This window comes from Aulostomus chinensis, chromosome 23 (assembly GCF_037954235.1).
Source record: "Aulostomus chinensis isolate RoL2024-O1b breed Wild chromosome 23, RoL_Achi_v1.0, whole genome shotgun sequence".
NCBI lineage: Eukaryota > Metazoa > Chordata > Actinopteri > Syngnathiformes > Aulostomidae > Aulostomus > Aulostomus chinensis.
The window spans coordinates 21,319,672-21,341,907 of record NC_141342.1 but is presented as its reverse complement, the minus strand read 5'-3'; the positions used below and the strand labels follow the sequence as shown (position 1 = coordinate 21,341,907).

The 22,236-nt window shown below is 48.1% G+C and overlaps 2 protein-coding genes across 6 annotated transcripts in view; one reads left to right on the top strand and one right to left on the bottom strand.

Annotated features, from left to right (window-relative positions):
• The window catches only part of LOC147240056 (SRC kinase signaling inhibitor 1-like), a 79,966-nt gene extending 67,362 nt beyond the window's left edge, over positions 1–12,604 (top strand). Inside the window, exons 16-20 of one of the 3 annotated variants that reach the window (XM_086194547.1) lie at positions 363–693; positions 774–916; positions 1,307–1,456; positions 4,766–4,903; positions 8,668–12,604. In XM_086194547.1, coding sequence (XP_086050673.1) covers positions 363–693; positions 774–916; positions 1,307–1,456; positions 4,766–4,903; positions 8,668–8,691 — 786 coding nt within the window. In that variant the 3' untranslated portion in view covers positions 8,692–12,604. Of the gene's footprint in view, positions 1–362; positions 694–773; positions 917–1,306; positions 1,457–1,566; positions 1,669–4,765 lie in introns of all 3 variants that reach the window. The other 2 variants (XM_086194546.1, XM_086194548.1) reach the window with 2 other exon arrangements.
• fmnl1b (formin-like 1b) overlaps positions 11,907–22,236 on the bottom strand; it is a 23,130-nt gene continuing 12,800 nt past the window's right edge. For all 3 annotated transcript variants that reach the window (XM_086194549.1, XM_086194552.1, XM_086194551.1), the window contains exons 10-26: positions 21,882–21,956; positions 21,196–21,306; positions 20,595–20,744; positions 20,414–20,515; positions 19,772–20,012; positions 19,128–19,349; positions 18,843–18,967; positions 18,338–18,540; positions 18,031–18,265; positions 17,878–17,946; positions 17,586–17,666; positions 17,359–17,488; positions 16,925–17,088; positions 16,532–16,633; positions 16,328–16,414; positions 15,639–15,753; positions 11,907–14,547 (exon numbers count right to left, since the gene is read on the bottom strand). In XM_086194549.1, coding sequence (XP_086050675.1) covers positions 14,447–14,547; positions 15,639–15,753; positions 16,328–16,414; positions 16,532–16,633; positions 16,925–17,088; positions 17,359–17,488; positions 17,586–17,666; positions 17,878–17,946; positions 18,031–18,265; positions 18,338–18,540; positions 18,843–18,967; positions 19,128–19,349; positions 19,772–20,012; positions 20,414–20,515; positions 20,595–20,744; positions 21,196–21,306; positions 21,882–21,956 — 2,313 coding nt within the window. In that variant the 3' untranslated portion in view covers positions 11,907–14,446. The remainder of the gene's footprint in view (positions 14,548–15,638; positions 15,754–16,327; positions 16,415–16,531; positions 16,634–16,924; positions 17,089–17,358; positions 17,489–17,585; positions 17,667–17,877; positions 17,947–18,030; positions 18,266–18,337; positions 18,541–18,842; positions 18,968–19,127; positions 19,350–19,771; positions 20,013–20,413; positions 20,516–20,594; positions 20,745–21,195; positions 21,307–21,881; positions 21,957–22,236) is intronic.

Below are 22,236 nucleotides of genomic sequence, written 5' to 3'. Positions count from 1 at the left end.
CTCAACATTTTATCTTAATTTCTTTTAGTTAAAACCAAACGCCTGTAAATCAGCAAGAACTACCGTTTTAAAATAATGGGAAAGAAACTAGTAAAATGTGACAAAGACAACAGCGAGTGTCGAGTGAACGTTCTCCAAAAAATTAAAGGAATTAAAAATAGATCTAGAAAGTAGGAAGAAAATGCTCCCTCTCCTAATCTTTGTATATTTAGATCTGGAATCAGTCTTCAGTTGCATTTGGTGTGAAGGAGGCTGTAACTGATCAGGTTGGGAGCTGCAGGAGCTCAGTCGTAGGAGGCTCAGTGTCTCTGTCATGTTTTTCCAGCTTTGCCTCATCATTCATCTATATTTGTACATGTCAGGCGGCGGAGCGGGACTGGGAGGAGAAGCGGGCCAGCTTGACCCAGTTTAGCGCCCAGGACATCAATCGCCTGCTGGAGGAAACCCAGGCTGAGCTGATGAAGGCCATCCCAGACCTGGACTTCGCTGCCAGGCACATCAACAAACCGGCGGTGCCTCCAAAGCCCCAGATTACCATCCCAATAACCTCCACCACAGCCACTTCCTCTGCAGCCGGGACCACGGGGACCACCACCACCACCACACCCAGCGGAGACCAGCAGCCTGGCAAAGTCCAGCTGGCTGCCCAGAAATTGAACAGCATGGAGGGTGCCGGTTCACACCGAGGGTCCGGTGAGGGTCTCTTCACTGGATGCCCCTCCTGAAGCTTCCACAGACACCTCATGTTATGGTGTGTGTGTGTGTGTTTACAGTGGACCTCAGCGTGGCCCGGTACCGCACAGAGAAGCCCTCCAAGTCTCCGCCTCCACCGCCACCTCGCCGTAGCTTCCCATCAGCACACGGCCTCACCACCAACCGCACTGGGGAGGTCATTGTCACCAACAAGAGTCAGAAGGTAGGTTCTCTCAGCACTGGACAGCAAAGTGAGAGGAAAATATTTATAAACATACATTTCACTGATGAATAGATTGACTCGGGAATGACGTAGTTTTGTAGTCCGACAGGAAGTTGGGATCACAAGAGTGACGTAGTTTTGTCCCTCAACGGGAAGTTAGCCTCTCTGTGGGTTCCCTCAACCAAAAGCCACTGGGATTGTTTCATTGGATTATGGATTAATCCAGAAATTGCCCAAATGACGAACATAATTCTTCACGTTCCATTCATGAGCAGCACTTTGATGATTTAAGCAACTTGGAAACACATTGATTAACCTTTCTGGGGCGTAGCTTTGACGTGCCCAGTTTGTCCGTTGACGCTTTAATGTCTTTATTCTGTCTGATGGAAGATGGAAGACGATGGTGACATGCCCAAACCTCTGGTGAAGCTGAGGCGGACCCCCTCCGACACCCCGCGACCTGCCTCCACCCCCCCTGTCATCGCAGCCTCGGCCATTCAAGATGAGGACGATGAGGAGAAGATAATAGCCGAGCTGGAGGTACGGCAGCTGGGAGCATGGACGTCTTCATAATGCAGTAGCGAACGTTTCACTGTGTGGTATCGGTGTGATAACATGTCTGTGCCGCACTCTTCCACGGTGACGTGAAGATATTTCAGAGAGCTCCTGAAAAAGATTCCTCTTGTAGTAAACGGTGCAGCGCCCTTCCAAAGACCGCCCCCACCCCTCGCTGCACCTTGGGGTCCTTGAAGGTAAATGGAAAAGTGCTCCGCCTGTCCTCTGGACTCTCCCTTCTATCTCTGCTGCCTGGAGTTCTCCTTCCTTCACCTTTTTATTGACAAGTGTAGTTGGTGTAGCGCACGCCTGGATGCCCACTAACAGTGTCATCACCTCTCTTCACACATAAAATGGTTGTTATTCTGCAGCACAGGTAGCAATTTCCCCATCAGCATTCTGACCTTGATTTGAGACCTGCACCTCCCGCCGTTGGAACCCGTTTCTACACTTTCGTTCATCAGTTTGTTGTTCATAGAACTGCAGAGGAAATTTAAAAATCGGCTCCTGTTCAGTTCCCAAACGAGCAACGCAGCCGTCGTCGGTCTGTTTTTAATTCACGTTCAGATCTTCCTGCATGAAATGTGAATACAGATATTTATCCAAAAAAGAAAGACATTTATGAATATAAGAGAGGTAATGCCTGATGGGGGGTCCTTCATTGTCAGGAATTAACACAATTCCTGATTAATTCACCTGTACTATCAGCTGCCAAAGAAAAAGACCTTCGATTTGAATTTGATTAAACCTTTGATTTCATTTTTCACGAGCCAGAACTCTGTCCAGGCCTCGAGGGTTTGTCTCAAACCTGGAAAATTCATTCTCGTCCCTCGAGCTTCTTAGTAAAGGAGAAGGTTGTTAAATCCTTCGGTGAATTGGACGGAGCGCAGATAAGTTAAGGGCAAGATCGTCATCCCGGCACGTAGATCCAGTTCCAGAGGAAGATGTGATGCGGCCTCCAGAAAGTGGAGGATGAACTCCACGACAGCTGCTCCATCAGTCGCAGCGCAGTTCACCCCCCCCCCCCCCCAAAAAACCAAACCATGTAGTAAATTAACAAGCAGCCGTAAATTTGGATAAACAGACCTAAACTTGATTCAATTTCTCACTTAGACAAATATTGCATGACGTATTTACAGTTATTTAAAAAAAAATGAAATCAGCTTAGCTTGATTCAAAATGTCCGCCATGGCTAATCCCCGCTGGGGCATTTTCCAGTGCATTAATTAAATAGGTGAAGAGGCACTTTGACTGGAACTACTTAGTAGGTGTCTGGGTGTCAGGAATTAAAGGACACAGCCAATCAGAATGCAGTATTCACCCGGACCATGGTATAAATATAGTTCTGTGACTTAGATTGACAGCGAGGCGACGCCAACAAGTCCGACCCACCAAAAGGCTCTTGTCCCGTCCGTCAGTGTGGAACAAAATAAGCTTTAAAGCAAACATCTGTGACGGTCCAGATAACTCTGGATCTGTGCGAGCAGCGCCAGCTTCACGCTATCAGGCCACGCTACAGAGGATCCGTTCAGATCTTCCCCTGCTATACTTGTTAACAGCTCGTCTGCCTCCTCTGAACACTCCACGTCGTGTGTGTGTCTTTGACTCTGTTAACCACCACCGCAACTTTGTACTCCCTCGCCGTTGACGGAGTGATTGGTGGTGAGTCAGCGTGGATTGAACAGATGATGGATTTAGTTGTGCCACTGTGAGCAGAGAGTGCACTTTCTGACAGCTCCTGTGACATATTTAGCTGAGGTCTTGTTTTAGTTGGAATTATCGCACAACGGAGCGAAGCAGGTAGCTGTCAAAATAAAGGATGGTGGCGGGGGGTGGGGTTCAGGTTCAGATTCTCAGAGAATCTATTTTCTCACATGCTGCTGTTTTAAATTCAGATCCTTTTTTACACTCACTGAAGCATTAAGAGCACCAACGGATCTGTTCAAGTGCAGTTCTCTGTGATTAATGTCTGCAGAAGAGAAATAAAAGACTCTTCTTATTACGGGTCATTAAAATGATATTTCCTGCCGCTAAATTATTTCATTTCCATGAATGAATAATATTATTATACTCGACTGAAAATGGGAGAAGTAACATAACGCCTGACAGCAGATCCTCCATTTGGAGGATGTGCACATTGAAAAGAGAAAATGCTCCACCGAGATTAAGTGACAGTTCTCTAAACGTGCAAAAAAAAGTCGTTGAATAATTTGGGAGAGTTAATAAAACAGCAACGCTGTGGGGCTGAATGGATCTGGACAAGAGTGCACCGAGGCCGCCTTAATGGACTCAACTAGACGTTCTAATGAGGGGAAACATGAAGACTCTTCAGGGTCTCCTCCATGTTTTAGTTAAGTGAAGCCTCGGTACTTAAGTACAAGTACTGTAAGCAATTTTTCAACACAGACTATGTATGAATTTGTTTGCTATATTTTATTAATTTTCCACACACACAAAAAAAAGAGTCAAAATGAATAATTTTGCAGAAATATGAAGCATCCAATTACTCTTCTGAAGGTAATTGACTGGAGGCTTTTATGGCTGAGGTACTTCAAGCTACGGGACTCTCAGTACAGAAGGGAGGAGGACAGAAAAGGCAGACGGTAAAGAAAGTTAGGAAGTGAAAAAATAAGAATCTGTCAGAGAAACAAAAGCCGTTAGCGACGTTTTAATGTGTAGGTTTCATAATGCGGCGCCGCGGCTCTTAAATGGGGAGTTTGAGCAGCTCGGAGCACCTCCTGTAACGTTCTCGTCCTTCTGGTGTGAACGAGATTTCTTTAATTCATTGGTTGCTCATTCATGGCCACAGCTGCTAGCAATGCTAACGTGCTATCATCTGTCGCTCTGAGACAAGTGTGACCTTCCCTGTGCCGCATCACTTGCTTGCCAGACACAACAAGTTTCGAGAGAGACGTGGCTGTTTGTTAGCAGGATGCTAATTGGAGGCTTTCTTCATGGAGCAAAGAGCCATTGAAGGGTTTTCTTGGTAGAAGCAGTTCTTTTGCTCCTCTGCAGACCAGTTGAGGTTGTCCCCTGATAGACAGATGCCTCGTCCAATCACAGGCTATTTTAATATTTCCGGCCCTTTTCAGAACAAGGATGACCTCCCAGATGGTTCTGTGTAACAAACCATCTGGCGCGCCACGTTAGCGGTGTTGGGCAGCGAGACTGAAGAGACTAATAAGAACGTGTATTTAATGGCCTGTGCGTTGAACTTCATGGGACGTGTGATTGCTGTTTGTCTTGAATCCAGATGCCAGTTCTGTTAACTCCGATATCGCCTCGCCCCCACAGAACAGCACCAACTCTCCGGGGCCGACCAAGGGTCCCACGGTGGCGGCGCGGCTCAAGCACCTTCAACAAGGCAGCCTGGAGAGGCCTAAAACTCGCAAGCAGAAAGAGGACTTCCCCAAAGTCCAGGGCCAGCAGCAGGTATTCCACTTCTAAAACCTCCACCTCTGGTGCTTCGTCTCCTCTCTGCTGTCACTTCAAAGGAAGTTTCCACTCGTCGGCGACCACTGGGAGACGAGGACAGACTGTAGGCCCCACCAGCAGGGGGCGCTATCTACAAACACTTACCAGTTCTTGATGTGTGTTTTGACATTTGAGTTACTGGATCTAAACTAGCTAGTTCTTGTCGTACGAGTATGTCGATGTTTTGATTTCCGCAGGACGGTCTCGCTGGTGCTTGTGACTGATTAAACTAGCTTTACTATAATCTATTCACATACATCCTTTGGCTCCATTGTGCAACATAATCTTGAAGTAAAGCCACGGAATGATTCCATATCCCAAGGTCAAAGTGATGAGATTTCACCATGATCCAGCCATGCGTTCCCTCGCTTTCATCTCTCCCTTTTCATGCCATAACTGCTCTTTGTGTACCAGCCATCCTTTAAACCTCAAGGTTAGCAGGCAGCGCTGCAGCAGTATTTGTTGGCAGCACAATCGCAGTATTCTGGCGTTAAACAGCATGAAAGCGTCACATTCCAGCCAAGAGGCCATCCATTAAGCTGCAGTCGCTTACTTTGACTTGCCTTTTACCAGCTCTAATGCTGCGAAATATTATGCAAGAGTGAAGCACATGAAGATCTGAAGTAGTCGCTTTTCTTTTCTGTGGACCAGTTGCAGTTTCATGTCTTTGATAAATATGAACAAAGAGAAAAGAAGACTGGCTGAAGGTGTGGATGAAAGAGGAAAAACGGGAGAGCAGAAAGGAGCTGAATCTCTGAATCAGCTGTTGAACTTCAACATGATCTTTGTCAATGTTGAAATGGATCCTTAAAAAGCTTCGAAATGCATGTGAGAGGTTTTCACAGGCGGAACGAAGTCTTGTTGTCGTCCGTATTTCAGGTATTAACCCAAAAGCCCAGTGAAGCGGGGACGAGGGAAGCGGATGCTCCTCTATTCCAACTTATTTCTGGGATTTTGGACTCTTGGTTCATGGACCCTGTGCAAAGAAGCAACATGAGGCAGCAGTGACATCTGAGTTTCTGCCATAATTATTGCGAGGTTTGAGTGTGACTAGATGAAACGTGGTGATCTGCTGCCCCCTTCTGCTTGAAGTGAGTAAGAGACTTCTGCCATTTCTTACACATGGCACCTTTACATGCTGAGCGCCTCAGAGCAGATAAGTCAGTCACTTGTGAGTCTGCATGTGTGGACGGGCGTTTAACTCGGCCAGCCAACTCTGAATCACAGCCTTTTATATGTGAAGCTCCACTCAACTTATCTGCTCCAGCAGACACTCCAGGCTGCCCGGCCAGCCGGCAGCAGCAGCCTGACTCATCCTCGGCTCCAGAAAAGAGCTTTCAGAGGATGATAACACATGCAGGCGGTCGGCCTCAGCACAGGCGCTCTCCAGTCCCCATCCTCTCCATTTTTGAGCTCCAGGAGTGCACTCAGATTCGCTTCCTGATTAATTGATCAGCTGAGATGGATAATTTATTTAACCATCAATATTCTAGCACCTCATCTTTAAGAAATGTATATAAATATGCATTTTAGGGTTGATTTAGTCCAAACACACTTCTAAAGCAGCTTATCCACAGCAGCCTGCAGGGACTCTGTATCAGGTTGTGACATTGACAATGCCTCCCATTAGCTTTAACAGCAATTAGCGCATGGCTAACATGGCTGACCTCCACTTGACACGGTAATGCCATCTGGGCGAGCGTGGCGCTCCCTCCTCACACACACATTAGCATTCATGGCTGCTCTCAGTATCGTCTCTGATGTTTGCACCTCCTTTCTCTCGCTGCTTTTGGGAAAATACATTTTATAGCAACACAAACTGAGCGCGAGTGGCGCTCAGACGTAACCAGGTGGCTCAGGACACGATCACCAGACGTGGTGTCGATGTTGCACAGAAACAGACGAGAATGCAGAGTCGTCCGTCGCTCGTCCTTAACTTCCAGGTAACGAGTGTGTTGATTATCAGGCTCAGGAGGTGCAACGCCACATAGACGACTCAGAGTCAAAGTGGCGTTTGAGGCTTTAAGACAGAAATTGTTCCTACGATGTGATGAATTTGTGGCCTCAAAATAACTTGTTCGCCACAAATGAATCTACTCGTGAGACCAAAATGCATCTCACGCTTTGAAATTGATCTGCTTGTGAGAACAAGTTACAGCTGGAGGCTTGGGACAGGAGACTAAATGTAGGCGCGTGGCAGCTCGTGGACCGAATTAATCTGCATGCGTCGTATCAAATGTAAAGGGTCATCGTATGGTTGTGCTCACATTGTACTTGTTTTCTTTTTCTTCACCCTGTTTCCTGTGTGGGAGGGGTGAAGGATGCAGTACTCGTCACACGGTGCCTGTTCTGAGGTCAGTATCGCTGGGTTCAACCTCCTGGGACTCGATTGCAGACCAGAGTTCTTGATTTGCTCTTTAAACCTCCAAATCACAATCAAACCGCCGTTTACCTCCGAGGTGGGTGGGAACGTTCCTCCTGCGGTTCTGGGACACCGGCTGCTGCAGCTTTAGTCCTTTAGTTCTGCGAGCGCCGAGCCACCCAGCAGCACCGTGTTATCAGCGACTCTTAGTTCTGTTGTTGTTCAGCCGCTGTAAAGCTTCCGTCCCGCCTCCTCCCACAACCTCTTCTGACACACAGCACCAGCTCTCTCAGAGCGAGTAGTGCACGTAGCTCGCCGGCGCTACGCCGGCTCTGTCCTCCTCAGAGACGAAGCCAACCTCAGCTGACCCAGCTCAGTGGAGTTGGGGTTGAAATATCAAGTCCCTAGAATCTAGGGCCTCACGGATGCAGGTTGATTCAATTGAGGGAACATTTATGTCTGATGACCTCAGAACAGATCTTTACTCTCTCTCTCTTCGCTCCAGAGCTGCACGCTAAATGGCCCATTGATTTTTATGTGATTTATTGAGTGAAAAGACCCGAGTGGCTCGCTCTGAATGATCATTCAGGCTCATTCCAACTCATTTTAGTTGTTTTGGTCGTCCCAGCTGCAGATGAGTCGCACCGGCAATAGCCAGGTACAAGCTGGTGCTGGTCCCTGCTGCCTCGTAGTACCACTTGGTTCCTCAAGATGTGCCAGAGAGTCAGAGAAGCATGCAGGAGCCTCACAGGAGCGTCGGCTGATGGAGAGCCGAGGGGGAGAGAGAGAGAAACATTCCACTCCTCTTTTCTCTTCCTGTTCATTCTCACTGCCTTTCCTTGTCTCCTCTCTACTTCCTGTTCCACCTCCTCATCCTCCTCTCTTCATCTCCCGTCCTCGTTCCCTCTCTCCCTGAATCATTTTCTTTCCCTCCGTCCTGCGTCACACTGAGGTGAAGGAGCTGCATCTGGACATTTTCAGTCCCGGCAGAGACGAGCCGTCTCCCCGTCTCTGGTCAAACGTCCCATGATGCACCGCAACCTGCTGCCCCTGGTGACCAATCAGGAACAGCTGATCAAAGATGAAAGATTTAAGAAAAAAAAATTGCATTTGTCTGTTTGTAAATTTCGATTTTTGTCTTTTTTTCCCCTTTCTTTCACCGCTTCTTGTTTCCATTTGACTTTTTTCTTGTCTTGGTTTGTTTTGCTCTTAAATCTTCTCCCCTGCTTGGCGGAGCAGCGCTGAGCTTTTGTCCCTGACTGCTGCTTCTTATGGCCACTCGCCATCCGTATCACCGCCCCCTCTCCCATCAGTCTTTGCCTTCTCCTCATGCTTTCTTCATTCTCTGTCTGCTTCCCAGGTCTCAGCCGGACTAATCTGGTGAGGCGTGAGTACTCGGATCATTCTGGTTTTCGACTCGATCCTCATTAAGATCTTGAAGCTGTGAGATTTTGTCATTCGTGTCCGACTCTTATCAGCTGGAGGTCACCAAATTATGACACCAGGGAGCCAAATAGGATGTCATGACACACTGATAATTTGTAACAGTCACTCAATGACACGGGTCAGAGATTTGGAGGTGATGGCCTCTGTTCTGGACCTGCAAGCTGAAGCAGATTTCACTTCAAACATTGTAATTCCATCGTCAATCACATCTAACAGCACAATATTTGCAATTCTGTGAAAAAAAACTGCACACAAATGAAAACCGTTTTATTTTTACACTGTAAAAACACTGAAAGTATTTAATTCTTCCCCAGAAAAGCGTAGTTTGCCTTTTGAGTCAACATTAATTGGAGTTTTTCAGCTCAGAAAGATGTTTTGCCCTCTCTCATGACTTCTTTCTGACCCCAGGATGCAGAAGGAGCCAGCCACGTATATTTAGCTTGAAGCTAACGGAGGCTGACGGCTAACAGCAGTTAAACTGTCCCTATACAAACTCTTCCAGTTCATGGAGAAGTGATGCAGGTGGGAGAAAATGTCTCTGAAAACTCCAGACACCGACTAGCGGTACTTGAAAAGGTATTTTTATTCTGCAACTCTCAATATAGATCGAATTATCACATTAAAAAATGTGCACATTCGCTAAAACGTACTCCTTTACTGTCATATCATTTAACCCAGCAACCAGCTACATTAGCTAGGAAGTAGGCGATTGCTAACATTAGCTGTTGGCTTAAGGTAGCTGGATGATCAAATATGTCCTCTACCTTCAGTAAAATGGCCTGATGTCCATTATTTTCTCATTACCAGGAAGTGATGAAATGAAAATCGTTTGTCAGATTCTGTCCGTTTGTATGAGTTGCAGCCTTGAACGTTGAGTCCGTTAGAGGAACATGGCTGCTGTGTGACTATGGTCGATTAGCGTGACCGACAAGACTTTGTGAAGAAAAAAATTAAAAACAAAACAACCAGATCTAGTTGTTTATTGCCTCATCTGCCTCCCACAACAAAGAAAAAGAACGCCAGCTCGCCAGGATGCCAACGCACGCTCGCAAAGCCACAAGCAACACGTACAGGCGCACGATGAGGTCCGACGTGGGTGTTGACGAGTAACTTTCTCAAGAGTTCTTGAAAGCGTCGACAGGTGTATGAGGTAAACAGCTGCAAGATTCCCTAGCATGTATTTAGGAACACGCTCATTTAGGAGGGAAAGTCTCTTAGGGCGTGTTTCCACTGGCTCACTTTGGCTCAGGTCAGGTGGGGTCGGGTCGGTAGGGCTCGGTTTCGGGTGCGTTTCCACCGGCGCCGGTACCACGTCAGCGTGGGCGGACTCCCCAGCTGAGAGTTCACTGGCGTAATTTGTGTGCGACACAACAACAACAATGGAGGACATGGAGGCAGCGTGACGCCTGCTGCTGGGTCAGTGGGTATTGCTTGAACTAAAAGTGAGGGAGGACAGACACGCGAGGCTTCAAGCAGCCAAACAGACACCCAAGAAAAGAACAAGAGACTCACCGTGACCAGGATTCCTCCGAGGCCAAGATGATACGAAGTAGACGACGTAAACGGGTAAGCTACCCAATCAGCACCCGGCTATGTGTTTACGTCACATTTTAGTCCCTGCTCAGCTCGCTTGGATCCCCAGCGGAGCAGGGACCAAAATGTGAATGGTTAGTACCGTGTTGGAGCCAGTGGAAACCAGGCTGAGCCCACCCAGGCCCACCCAGCCTGAGCTGAAGTGAGCCAGTGGAAACGCGCCCTTATTGACCATAATCCTCAGAGCCAGACAGGAAGACAGAGACCCTCCTCTAGGGAACTGAGACCCATGCTAGTTAGCTTAGCCCAATGGCTGGTAGTGGGTGGGAAGTGTTAGCATCAGCTAGCTCAGGTCCAGGCTAATTAGCTTAGCACAATGAGTGGTAGTGGGTGGGAAGTGTTAGCATCAGCTAGCTCAGGTCCAGGCTGGTTAGCTTAGCCCAATAGCTGGTAGTGGATGGGAAGTGTTAGCATCAGCTAGCTCAGGTCCAGGATGCTGGTGTGTCCAGCAGGAACCCTCCTCCTCCTCCTCATCATCAGTAGCAGCAGTCGCTCTTCTAGTCCTCAACAAACCTTTGGTTCTGTTGACCCCAGTTCCAGTGGAGCTTTGGAGGTGCTGCGTCAAATCACTGCGCCCAGTCAGGAAAGTAGTTCCAGCTACGTGTCTGATTCTACCACTACAACGTCTCCTCATGTTAAACTGGTATTCATCACCAAGGTTACCACAACCCTCCTGATATTAATGCAGGCAGAGACGGAGCTACGCTAACACTTCCCACCCACTACCATTCACTGTGCTAAGCTAACTAGCCTGGGTCTCACCTCCCTAGAGGAGGGTCTATCTTCTCTGTTTCTGGGGACGATGGACAGCAAGAGGTTGGATTAAAAGTTGCTGTGTTCCTTCAGTTATAAAAAGGCTGATATTGAACTGCAACTTGAGCTGCATGTCATTCAGCGTCTCAGAGCTGCGTCGTCAAACCCTGGATGCATTCGGCCAAACATTCAAAACATGAGATGAAAAGCTTTGAGAGTGAGAGATGAAAACTGTTGTTTGAAACAAATCTAAACTGTAAGGATCAAGTTTACTCAGCTGGAGGGAAATTTCTCACTGTGAGCTTGTATTTTCACCACTAGCAGATATGAAATGACGAGGGATGATTCCGTTGGTGGATAATACATCAGTGGAATGTATTCGTCATCTCAGAAATAGCATTTAACGCTAGCACGCAAATAGCTCAAGTATAACCGAAACCACTTCGCAGATATATTGTATGTATATTATAACCATTATTTTTTGTTCAAAGAGATCGCTCTATTGACATGTAAAAAAGAAAAATCTCATCTATGTTTTATATAATCAAGCTTTTTTTGTATTTTTATACTTGAAGAGGATTCATAAGCATGTAAACGCATCGATTCTGTAAATTATTATTTTTCTGTTTTAGAGATGTTTTATTTTTTCTGCTAAACCATCACCCACCAGTCAGCAGTGGACCAGAGGGAGGCGCTCCAGTTGGTTGTGATGTAACATCACCATTATTAAAGCACATAACCCTCCTTCCTCCAGACCATCCCCTCACTGAAGTGGCCACGCCCCCATTTTGTAGCCGTTCTCTATTATAACCAATAACGTACGTAAACTACAGACATAAGAGTTTATTGATGGTTTCTTGATGAATGTGTGACTGTTCAAACATTTGTGGATGTGCAAATCATGTATATAAACCCAAATAATATATTAAAAAAAAGAACATTTTATGTGAAATTTTTAGGGAAAAAAAAAAAAAGAGAGACATAAAAATTCCAAAATGGCATGCATACTGTAAACATTCCTGGAAATCTGCACGCTGGGTCAACACAGGTCTCATTCTGTTGTCCATACTTCTGTGTATACTTGTGTGCGTACGATGGAAGAAATTGTACAGTAACATAGATTTTTGTATGATGTTCCAAACTGGGAGGGTGAAACTCCTCCTCCTGTCAGAATAAAGTAAAAAAAAACAAACAAACAAAACCTGACGGGAGCTTGGAGGGAGCTGTTTGAGTGGTACTGTACATCAACTGAACCAGTCTCCAGTCTGCGAGTGGTGCTTGCTGTGTGGGTACGTGTTGTTTGTGACTCGTGAAGAAGAATGAAAACCTACTACAAAGTCCGTATAACTAAAGACCAACAAAAAAGTGCAAAACACCTCGCAACTTTGTGTATGGAAAGTAAAAGTTGCTGCTTCGTGTGAGAAAACTCAACCAAACTAAACGGTTGCTGCTTTTGTACGTTCCTGTTGTGTTTTTGTGACAATAAAAGTGACCCTCTTCTATAAGAGCCGTCTGTTCCTGGCTGCTTTCATTCAACCGGTGAATCTGCTGAAGGAAAGTCAAGTCAACGTCCATCGGGTTTTTTTCCGTTGAGAGATTTGAGAGCAGGAGTGTGACGACGTTCCTGTCCCAGACAGAGAAAAGGCGGTCACGTAGTCGTTGATGGAGCGGTGATCGATCGACTCTACCAGGGACTTTGGGCTGAATCGAAGGGAACTGACTTTGAATTCCCCCCAGAAAACCTGGAGGTTCTTACCAGGGCTGTATCGGACACCTCATAGCACCACCGAAGAAGAGAAACCAGGTCGTCAAGTTCATCCATTCCCTTGGCGAAGCCAACGCCAAGCCCTTCAAACGGAGGAAGAGGAGCGCTGATGTTTAGCAGCCTCCCTCTGGGAGGACAAGCTGTTGTCCAGACTTTTTGAGTCCTGAGACGGAGGAGGAGAGCATCGGATCATCACAACGGGCCTCATCAAAGGATAAGACGGGAGTGTCCTGGTACGAGGCGCCACATCTCAGCAGGAAGTTACCGGCGCGTCTCTAAAAGAGGCTCAACAGGCCAGTGACTGACATGGAGGTTTCTGAAGAGGTGGTAGGGAACCGGCTACTGATATGTGGATGGACGGTCCCCCTTTCTGTGAGGTCCCCTAACCTTCGCAGCCCAGCAGGAGCAGCCGCGACAGCCACCTGTCCCCCAGCGGCGACCGCAGCGCTGTCAAAATCCATGTCTCTGAAATTCTGATGCGGCCCCGTGGAAGCTGCCGACTCACAATGAGAATTTTAAAAAGTACATACGTGTTCATATGCAGCCCACAGTCCAAAAGCTGTTCTCAGAAAGTAGACCTGTAAATGTTCCCCCGTGCTCGTCTGGTGTCACTGCGTCTGCAGGAACTGATGAGGCCCTCTGGGGCGTCGGTCTCCCGTCGTCGGGGGGTTTGAGGTGCAGGTGCTCCTGAGCTGGCAGTCATTCGCCGCTCCCGAGCAGCTGAACACCTCCTGGAGCTTGGTTTTCTCTGTCGATTGGTTCTGCGCAGCCATCGGAGGTCAGGAGCAGAGAAAAACACCCTTCAACCTCCCCCGGGCAGCTGAGTGCTTCTGTCACTCCGAGTTCCCCTCCTCTTCTGGTGTGTCACTCCATTTACAAGCGTTCAGACCTTCAGTCTGGCGGCGGGAGTCCTGGATGTCGTTCCCTTTCATTTCCACTTAGCATCTGCTGGCTTTTGTGGAGCAGAAAGGAGTTTTGTGTGTCTGTCAGCAGACGGCAGACTTTCAGTCGTTCACGTGAACTTCAAGAGGTTGAGTTTTTTTCTCAGGTATTCTAATTAATGAATCGATTATTGGCGGGTCGCTGGTTGGCTGGAACATCAGCATCAGGTGGCGAGGATGCATGATGGTTCTAAAGTCCACTCACATGAAAAGACCAGGAACGGTACAAAATGTTTTATTTGTTGAAATGAACGAGCAAAGTCAGGAGTTCCTCAGTCACACAAATAATTTAAGATATCTTACACATTTACGGGCGTGATTTGAGAGCCACGACGAGACGGACCGACGAGCCTCCAACCTGCTCCAAGTCACTTCTGGAGCAGGTTGGAGCCAACGATGCAAATGATTCACGCCGTCTGTCAATCAGGAGCTCACGCAGGCGACAGCCGGTGTGGCGCGTTCGGTGCAGCTGGCTTGGAACGTTTCTCGTTCAAATCATCGTTGGAATCACCTGGGTTTGGACTCGGGAGGTCGCTGTGGGCGCGAGGTGTCGTGAGTGGACGCCAGGGTCGGAGGAGTCAGCGGCGGGCGCCTACACGTCTGCCGCTGGTCTCCGTCCGGGACGCGTGCGGCTGAAGCGTTCAGAGGGAGATGTCCGAGGAAACGTGCAGCTGTTGTCCTGGTTTCCACTTGGCGCTGCGCCGGCCGCCGTCGGCCCGTCTGTAGGGCTGGTTCCTCAAGTCTGTGACCAAGAACCAACACATGACACGTTTCTGGACTCTCAGTGCAACAAAGAATTATCAATTTAATTTTAGGCATTTGGAGGTCGACAGCTTGATTCAGGCGGCGGCCGAGGATGAGCAGGTTTTTACTCGCCATTGGTTTTGTTGTTGCTTTTATCTTGCAATCATGAGACTCTGCTGATTAAAGCTGCTGAATGAATCAAGTCATCATTAAAAATAAGGGGAAAAATAATCAGCTTATAGAATCTACAGATATGGCAAATACAAAATATTTAAAAGAAATAATTTGAAGGAAATTGGTTATTAAATACAAATGAAGCAGTATATAGTCGGACAAATACTAGCAGGAAAGAGCTTTTGCAGTCATTTTAGAGAAAGGATAACGGAAGTCGTAATGTTGTGAGGACACCAAGCTGTTATTGAGTGTAATTAATATTTAAGGGGGAAATGTGAGCGCATTTAAGAGGAAAATGGAGTGAAAGAAGATTTTTACCATTTTAAGGACAAAAATATCAAAAGATTGAGGGAAGAAATCCAAAGTGTGTTGGTGTCAGTTTGACAGTCACGGGGTCAAGCCGTCGCTTCCTGTACAGTTGTGACTGGAAGGAGAAGGATATCGAGCGTGGACGTGTTCTTTCATCAGGACTCGACTGACAAACGTCCTCATGGGTTATGTTTTTCTGTTTCAGGAGAGGAAATGATTGGGCTGTGTGATGAAGGTGCAGTAGGAGGAAGGCTGTTAGAGAGGAAGAGGAGGAGTACCAGCGGTCTAGGAGTGACCGTCGTCGCTGACGTCACAGAGGAGGCGAGAGCAGCGTTTGCCAGAGCGAGCCGTGAAGGGAACAGACTTCAGAGCTGAAGAGGAGGATAGAGAGAGAAGGAGAAGCAAGAATGAGCAGCAGAGGGAGAGAGAGGGAGGTGAAGGTTCTGGAACCGTTTTAGTTCTGAAAGGGTTAGAACAGTCAGGAGGCGGTGCAGAGACGGTCCCGCGTGGTCACAACGCAGAGACGTCCAGACGCGGTCCAGGTGGACAGGAAGTCTCTTAAACAAGCCGCCTCAGGTGCGGAGGGCGAGCGCAGGTGTGCTGTACCTGTGATGATGTCCTCGATGGCGCCGTCCTTGCCCTCCCTCACCAGAGGAGACACCTGCCTCCTCTTCAGCTCAGCTATCAGGTCCATCTGAGGAAGTTTGGACACCGCAGGAACCTGAAACAGGAGGCAGATTTTGGTGCTTCAGCTGAGTTCTGAGACGGCTTCAGGCAGGTCCATGTCCCACTTGGTATTTCGTTCTTAGCTCGTTATTAATAATGATTATTATTCTACTTCAGACGTGTATGTTGTCTTTCAGTTCTCGTTAACAGGAGTCTTGAGCTCACAAAGATGCCTTTCCCTCACTCATCACTTCTTTGGGACTACGTGATGCAGAAAGAACCAGCCACGTGGGTTTAGCTTGAAGCTAACGGGGACTGACGGCTAACAAAACCGCCAGCTTCCTGACTCGTTTACTACGCGTTTGCTCAATAACCCACAAATTCTTTGAGGGTGATTTGGTTTGAGATTCGCCGCCATGAACCAGCAAATATGATTGGTTCTGCTGGATGCTGTAGTTAGCTGTTAGCCAACGTTAGCTTCTAGTTAAATATATTCGTGGCTGGTTCTTTCAGCTTTCTGGAGTGACAATGAAGTGATGAATGAAGGAAGTGGCGGCAACCAGTCAGAGCCAAGACTTCCAGGTTCTGGTCGCCAACTCGTAGTAGTGAAGCAGGAAGTCAGCCGTTACCTTCCCAGTGACCTCAGACTTGGGCGGAGCTGATGGAGCCTCGCAGTTCCGCAGTTTCATCCGCTGCTGATTGTCCTGCTCAGCTTGCTGTCAGAGGAAAACCACCATGATCTCTACTGAGCCGCCCCGCTGGGTTGAACCATCGGCTTCCTTATACAGCCAAGTACTACATAGTAATACGGAGTACAACGTGTATTTTCTGACCTTGTACGCTTTGATGAATCTGACAAAAACAGGGAAGAACATGGAGGGCGGAGTTGTCTTGGAGTTCTCCCCGAAGTACTCCACAGCAGAGTCGTACACGTCCTGAAAACCAGACAAGAACTGGTTTCAGTGCCTGCGTGTCAGTACTCTAGAACTAGAACATCGAATGGCTCCTGAACCAAACTGATCACTGGACCTTCTTCAGATCCACCAAAACCTATTCAGCCGCCCCCCAAAAACCTGGACCGACACACAAAGGTTCTCCAGAGAGAAACCGTGTTCAGCCCTCCGCTGCTCACAACCACAAACCTTCAGACTCTACTTGACTGATGAAGCGACCGGGACATCTGATGAAGGACTGAGACGCTTCATCTTAGCGCGGTGTCACGTTACCTGGGCGGTTTTTCCGTCTGCGATCAGAGAACATAGCAGCTCGGCGTTGCTGCTGAGGAACGTCTGCAGGACGGGATTGTCCTTCTCTATGGAGAACTCCTTCCTGGTCCCCTCCATGCCTCGCTCCAGAGCCTGCACGTCCTGCAGGACGCTGTCCAGAGACACTGGAGGACACAGACCACGGTGGCGCAGTCATGAGACTCCAATATGTTGCACTTTTAGTGACTTTTGAGCTGAAATGTTACGACAATCATTCCTACAGGATGGAAGCTATGGCGGATAAACGGATTCCTGTCAGAGGTACTTCCGTTGTTTTGCAGGAATACAACTGAAATCATGTTTTTGTACTGTGACTAAGAGCCATCAGGCTCTGCTTCCTCCTGTCAGACTAAACTCGGGGACACAGAAGCCCTGGCATGTCGGGGGACATGTACCCAGCGCTGCTTTATCCAGGAAATGCAGTTCTGTGTAGAAGCTCTGGACCTGCGGGTACTTCTCCTCAACAACGCTGGCGATGAAATGCAGCAGCGTCTGCTGGCGGTCGGTAGATTTGGTGTCCAGCAGCTTGAAGAACAAACAAACAAGCAAACAAACAGTTTGACGAAGGAAACGCAGACGGACGCTCGGATCCATCAAAGAGTTGCAAGCCGGTTTCACTCACCAAATCTAAACTCTGCAGGCGGAAGCCGTACGCCGCCCCTCGCTTGCTGCCGTTCATGTAGTTCCCGAAGGCTAAGATGATCTTGATGATGCAACAGAAGAAGAACAACAACTACGTCAACGTCTTTTTAACTACAAGGAGAGAAGAAGAGTGAGCTTCGTTTTCTCCTGATTGCTGCTGGAAAAGACGATCCAGCTTCATCCACCAGCAGTCAGGATCCAACTGTGCCACTCACTTCCTCGCTCGTGTCACCTGCGACCTCGTGGTTGTCATGACAACAGTCACATCTCACCTCCAGGATTTTCTTCAGCTTGCCGGAGGACTTGATTGACATGGAGGCAGCTATGATGGCGTTGAGTTGCTGTTGGGAACCGAACATTTGGATTCAGTTACAGATTCACAGGCCCCCCCCCCCCCCCCGCTGCCCCCCCTCAGGTGAACTCACAGGCTGGATCAGCTGGACGCTCTCTGGGAAATTGCCCATGAAGGTGAGCGTGCCGACGCGGCGGGAGAGCCGCGGGATCTTGCTGAAGAGCACCATGAAGCGGTCCTCCTCGCTGAGCTCGCCCAGGGGCCTCCCCTCACACTCGTAGTTGTGGATCAGCTTCAGTTCACACTCGGTGGGGATGAAACGCTCCAGCAGCTCCAGGAAGTCCAGGCTCAGGGCTGTCAGGTTGTAACTGCCAGAACATCTGAAATTAGTCTTGGGCTTCGCAGTCGAGTGGTTCGGAGGGCGCGGCGCTCGTACGCACCTATCAATGGCGCTGCAGATGTCGCATGCAGCCATTCCTTCCTTGCGCAGGGTGATGGCCAGGTTCTTGGCCCGGTTGGGCTCCATCAGGGACACTTTACTGGGGGTTTTGTGGGCCAGTTTCATCTTGAGGGTCCCCGTGTCTACAGGGGCCGGCTGGGCCTTGGTCTTGAATGTTTCCTCAAAGGCCGCCATGTTCAGCTCCTGAGGAGAAGAAACACCACAGAGCCGAAGGTTAGAAGGATGTAAAGAATGGAGTCTCTCACTCACACACACACACACACACACACACACACACACACACACACACACACACACACACACGTGTTCTGATTTCCTGTTGGAAACCTCCAAAATAAAACCTCCCCACCAAACAACACTGTCTTATTTCCTCCATAATGTTTTCTTTTGTCTGTCAGCAGGATCACAAAACCTACGACGGTGGAGGAGGAAGGAGTGACACCTCACTCCTTCCTCACTCCTTCACCCCGGTGACGTGGTCAAACCTCTAAGACGTGTTCGTCGTCCAGCTCGTTGAAGATGGTTCCAGCCACCTGGCTGGATTTCAGAGCCTGCCAGTTGAACAGAGGCATGCGGTACTTGGTCCGAACGCACTTCTTCTTCTCACACCCTACAAGAGAGGGAACACAGGTATTGCCACACCTGAGACGGACCCATCGCCCACCTGTCCCACCAGTCAGGACGTGGAACCTTCTCAGTGATGAGACAGTTCCAGATTCAGGACGCGTGAATGGAACCAAAGTGTTTCTGAACTTGCGCCCCTGACTCACCTGAGCTCCCATCTGTCCCCACAGGCATGGAGGCCCCGCCTCCCTGAGGCAGCAGGGGGGGTGGGGCAGCAGGTGGTGGTGGTGGTGGTGGTGGTGGTGGAGGGAGAGGTGGTCCATGTGAGACTGGAGGTGGAGGAGGAGGAGGAGGAGGGGCCTCTACCCTCGCTGACCGATCAGAACCGTCAGCTGGACCAGAACCGTCAGCTGGATCTGCTTCTGTAGCTACAGTGAAGGTCGTCATTGACAGAGGAGACAGAACCATGGGTCTACTACGACTACTGCTACTACTATTACTGCTACTACTGCTACTACTGCTACTACTACTACTACTACTACAGGATAAACAGGAGTTACTGGAAAAATTTCCATGAAATTTGGCGATAAAATACTCGTAAAACAGAAATATAGATGGAAGTGTCGCTTATGCCAGCAGTTCAGGGCTCATGTCTGCGTCACATGACATGCAGGCTACTGAAGTAAGAAAACCACAAAATTTTACGAAGAACAAGTTTGCTCTAAAATGTTTATGTTAGGAAGGAATTAAGATGAATAAAGGAAGATGAATTTTTCATGAAAATTAATTCAGTTTTTTTGTTCCCGTGACCTGAAACTGCATCTATAAAGTTATTGTTGTAATGTCTGACCTTCCGTGACCTGCTGGAGGACAGCGACCACCTGGATGTCCAGCTGTCCAGAGGCGGAGCGCTGCATTCGGACCAGGCCCTGGTCCACCAAAGCCTGAACTTTGACCTCCAGCTCCTTCAGCGCCTGGGTGGATCTGTCCTTCTCTCGCTCCCTCTCTCTCTCCATCTCTCGCTCCAGGTCTGTCTCTCGCTGCCGCTGCTGGAGGGAAGTCAGCTGACCGCAGGACTCGCGGAGACTCTCCTACCGTGGCAAGTATGACACGGACGGACTGAGCTCGTCGCAGCGATGCAGTAAAATGTACTACAAACATCAAGACTTTTTCCAGTGGGCCAGTGACTGTCGAAGGGCTGTTTTGGTGTCTGTGCCGTTCGTCACGTCTAGAAAATCAAGGATAAACGCAGGAAATAACAGAACGACCACGTCGTGTTGGTTGGGGTTCTTTGGATTACTGAGCGTGCGCCTGTTTCAAGGGGACGTGGATTAGCCTGGACGTAGCTGCTCTTCCTGCAGTGAGGGGACGTCATCTTTGTGAACTCTGGACTCCTGCTAGTGAGTACTTGAAAGGGAAAACACACTTTTTGGGTGCAGTATAACTCTTAATTACATGTACATGTACACATCTTGTAACCAGCAGCTTCTACCTTCAGCAGCTCCACCTCTTTGGCGCTCTGGATCAGCTTCTTCTCCAGCTCTGCGACCTTCTCCGCCGCCTCCTTCTCGTTCTCCCCCAGCCGGCTGCTCAGCTGCGAACATCAACAGTTCCAACGGTCGGCCGACTGCCAGGCTGAGAAACCCGTCCAGGCCGCGCGCTGGCTGGCTCACCTGCGTGTTGACTTGCTGCACCTCCTCCAGGTGCTCCAGCAGGGCGTTCTTGGTCTCCGCGTCCTCCAGCAGAGCTCCCACATCGAAGACGTTGTCCAGGTAGGCCTGAATCTGCACCAGCAGCCGGTCGCTCTCCGTGAACTTCAGCGTCTACGCACACAGAAGGTCCACATCACGACACGCTAGTTTCCATGGCGAAAAAAACACGTCCAGATTCCACAACAATCCTTTTCTTCATTTTTGTAATTTCACTGAACACGAAGTCCGGCACACACACGACAGCAACATGGCAATGATGATAACTAAATACCAGACTCTTCACTCCCAGCTAAACAGACATGACACCTGAATCATCCGGCCCCTCAATTATCTCCACAACCACAGTACTAGTGCAGTACTAATACCTCGAAAACCACAATCCTTAACCCAACACAGTATCTACAGATAATAGAAAGGTCTCAATTCATTTTAGGTCAGTAATTACAAGAACAACTTTCCCTGCTTCTGTACTCTGATGTCAGACGTTTGACTTGTAACTGAGTATTTTCGTGTCCTGTACTGGTACTTCTACTGAAGTAGAAGATCAGAGTACTTTGCTTGCCTCAAGGTACTCGTCCAGGCCGTGATGAGTGAACTCGTACTGGAGATGAACTCTGAAGTTCATGTTTTCCACTGAGTGAACCACGATGTTGATGAACTGCATACACGCCACCTGGTGGACAAATACGAGAAGTACTTAACAAATACTCATACTGTGAGCAGTACTGACTTATACAAAAATACCATAAATACTACTGAACTGGTTAAACTTGTCAGTTAGTAATTATTTACCTTAAAAATTTAACAGTCACACTATAAGAGTACTATAAAAACTCCTGTACAATGTTTCCAGTAATTGTACAGTTAATTCTCATAATATATTTTCAAATACTTTTGACAGTACCACACACACAAAAATACAGTATTCTGTGTAGTACAAGGGAAGCGACTGAATTTACCTTTTAAATACTGTTGACATGCAGTTCGTATATAAAATCATTGGTGAAAACAAATCCTCTCTCAATATGTGACTTGAAAATGATTTAGATAATAATAATTATTATTATTAAACTTTGGGGCGGCGGCCAACAGTAAGAATAAATGAGTAAAAAAAAGAGAGTTTTATTCACTGAAAAACCAAACACAATTAGAAACGACTGCTCTCCAGCCACACCAGAGAACCGTGTGTTGGGCGGGGCTCTCACTGGGGGGGGGGGGGGGGGGGGTCCTGGCTGAGTGCGGTTTTACCATGAAGTCGATGTTGTTGTCCTCGTGGCTGAAAAACTCCATCAGCCTCTCAAATCTTCTCCTCTCTCCACAAACCTGGAGCACAGCAGAGTCACGAACACTCAGTCTGAGACGCTTCTGATCCACACGTGCTGCACCACATCTCCACACTTGGGGGCAGTGTTCTCTCTCTCACACACACACACACACACACACACACACACACACACACACACACACACACACACACACACACACACACACATCAGTGTGTCCATTCTGCCGTAAAGGGAATTCTAAAATGATCTGATATGAGCTTTCATCCATTTACATGTTTTGTTTTTTTTTCCTTTGTGTTTTTATTACACCTTTTGTT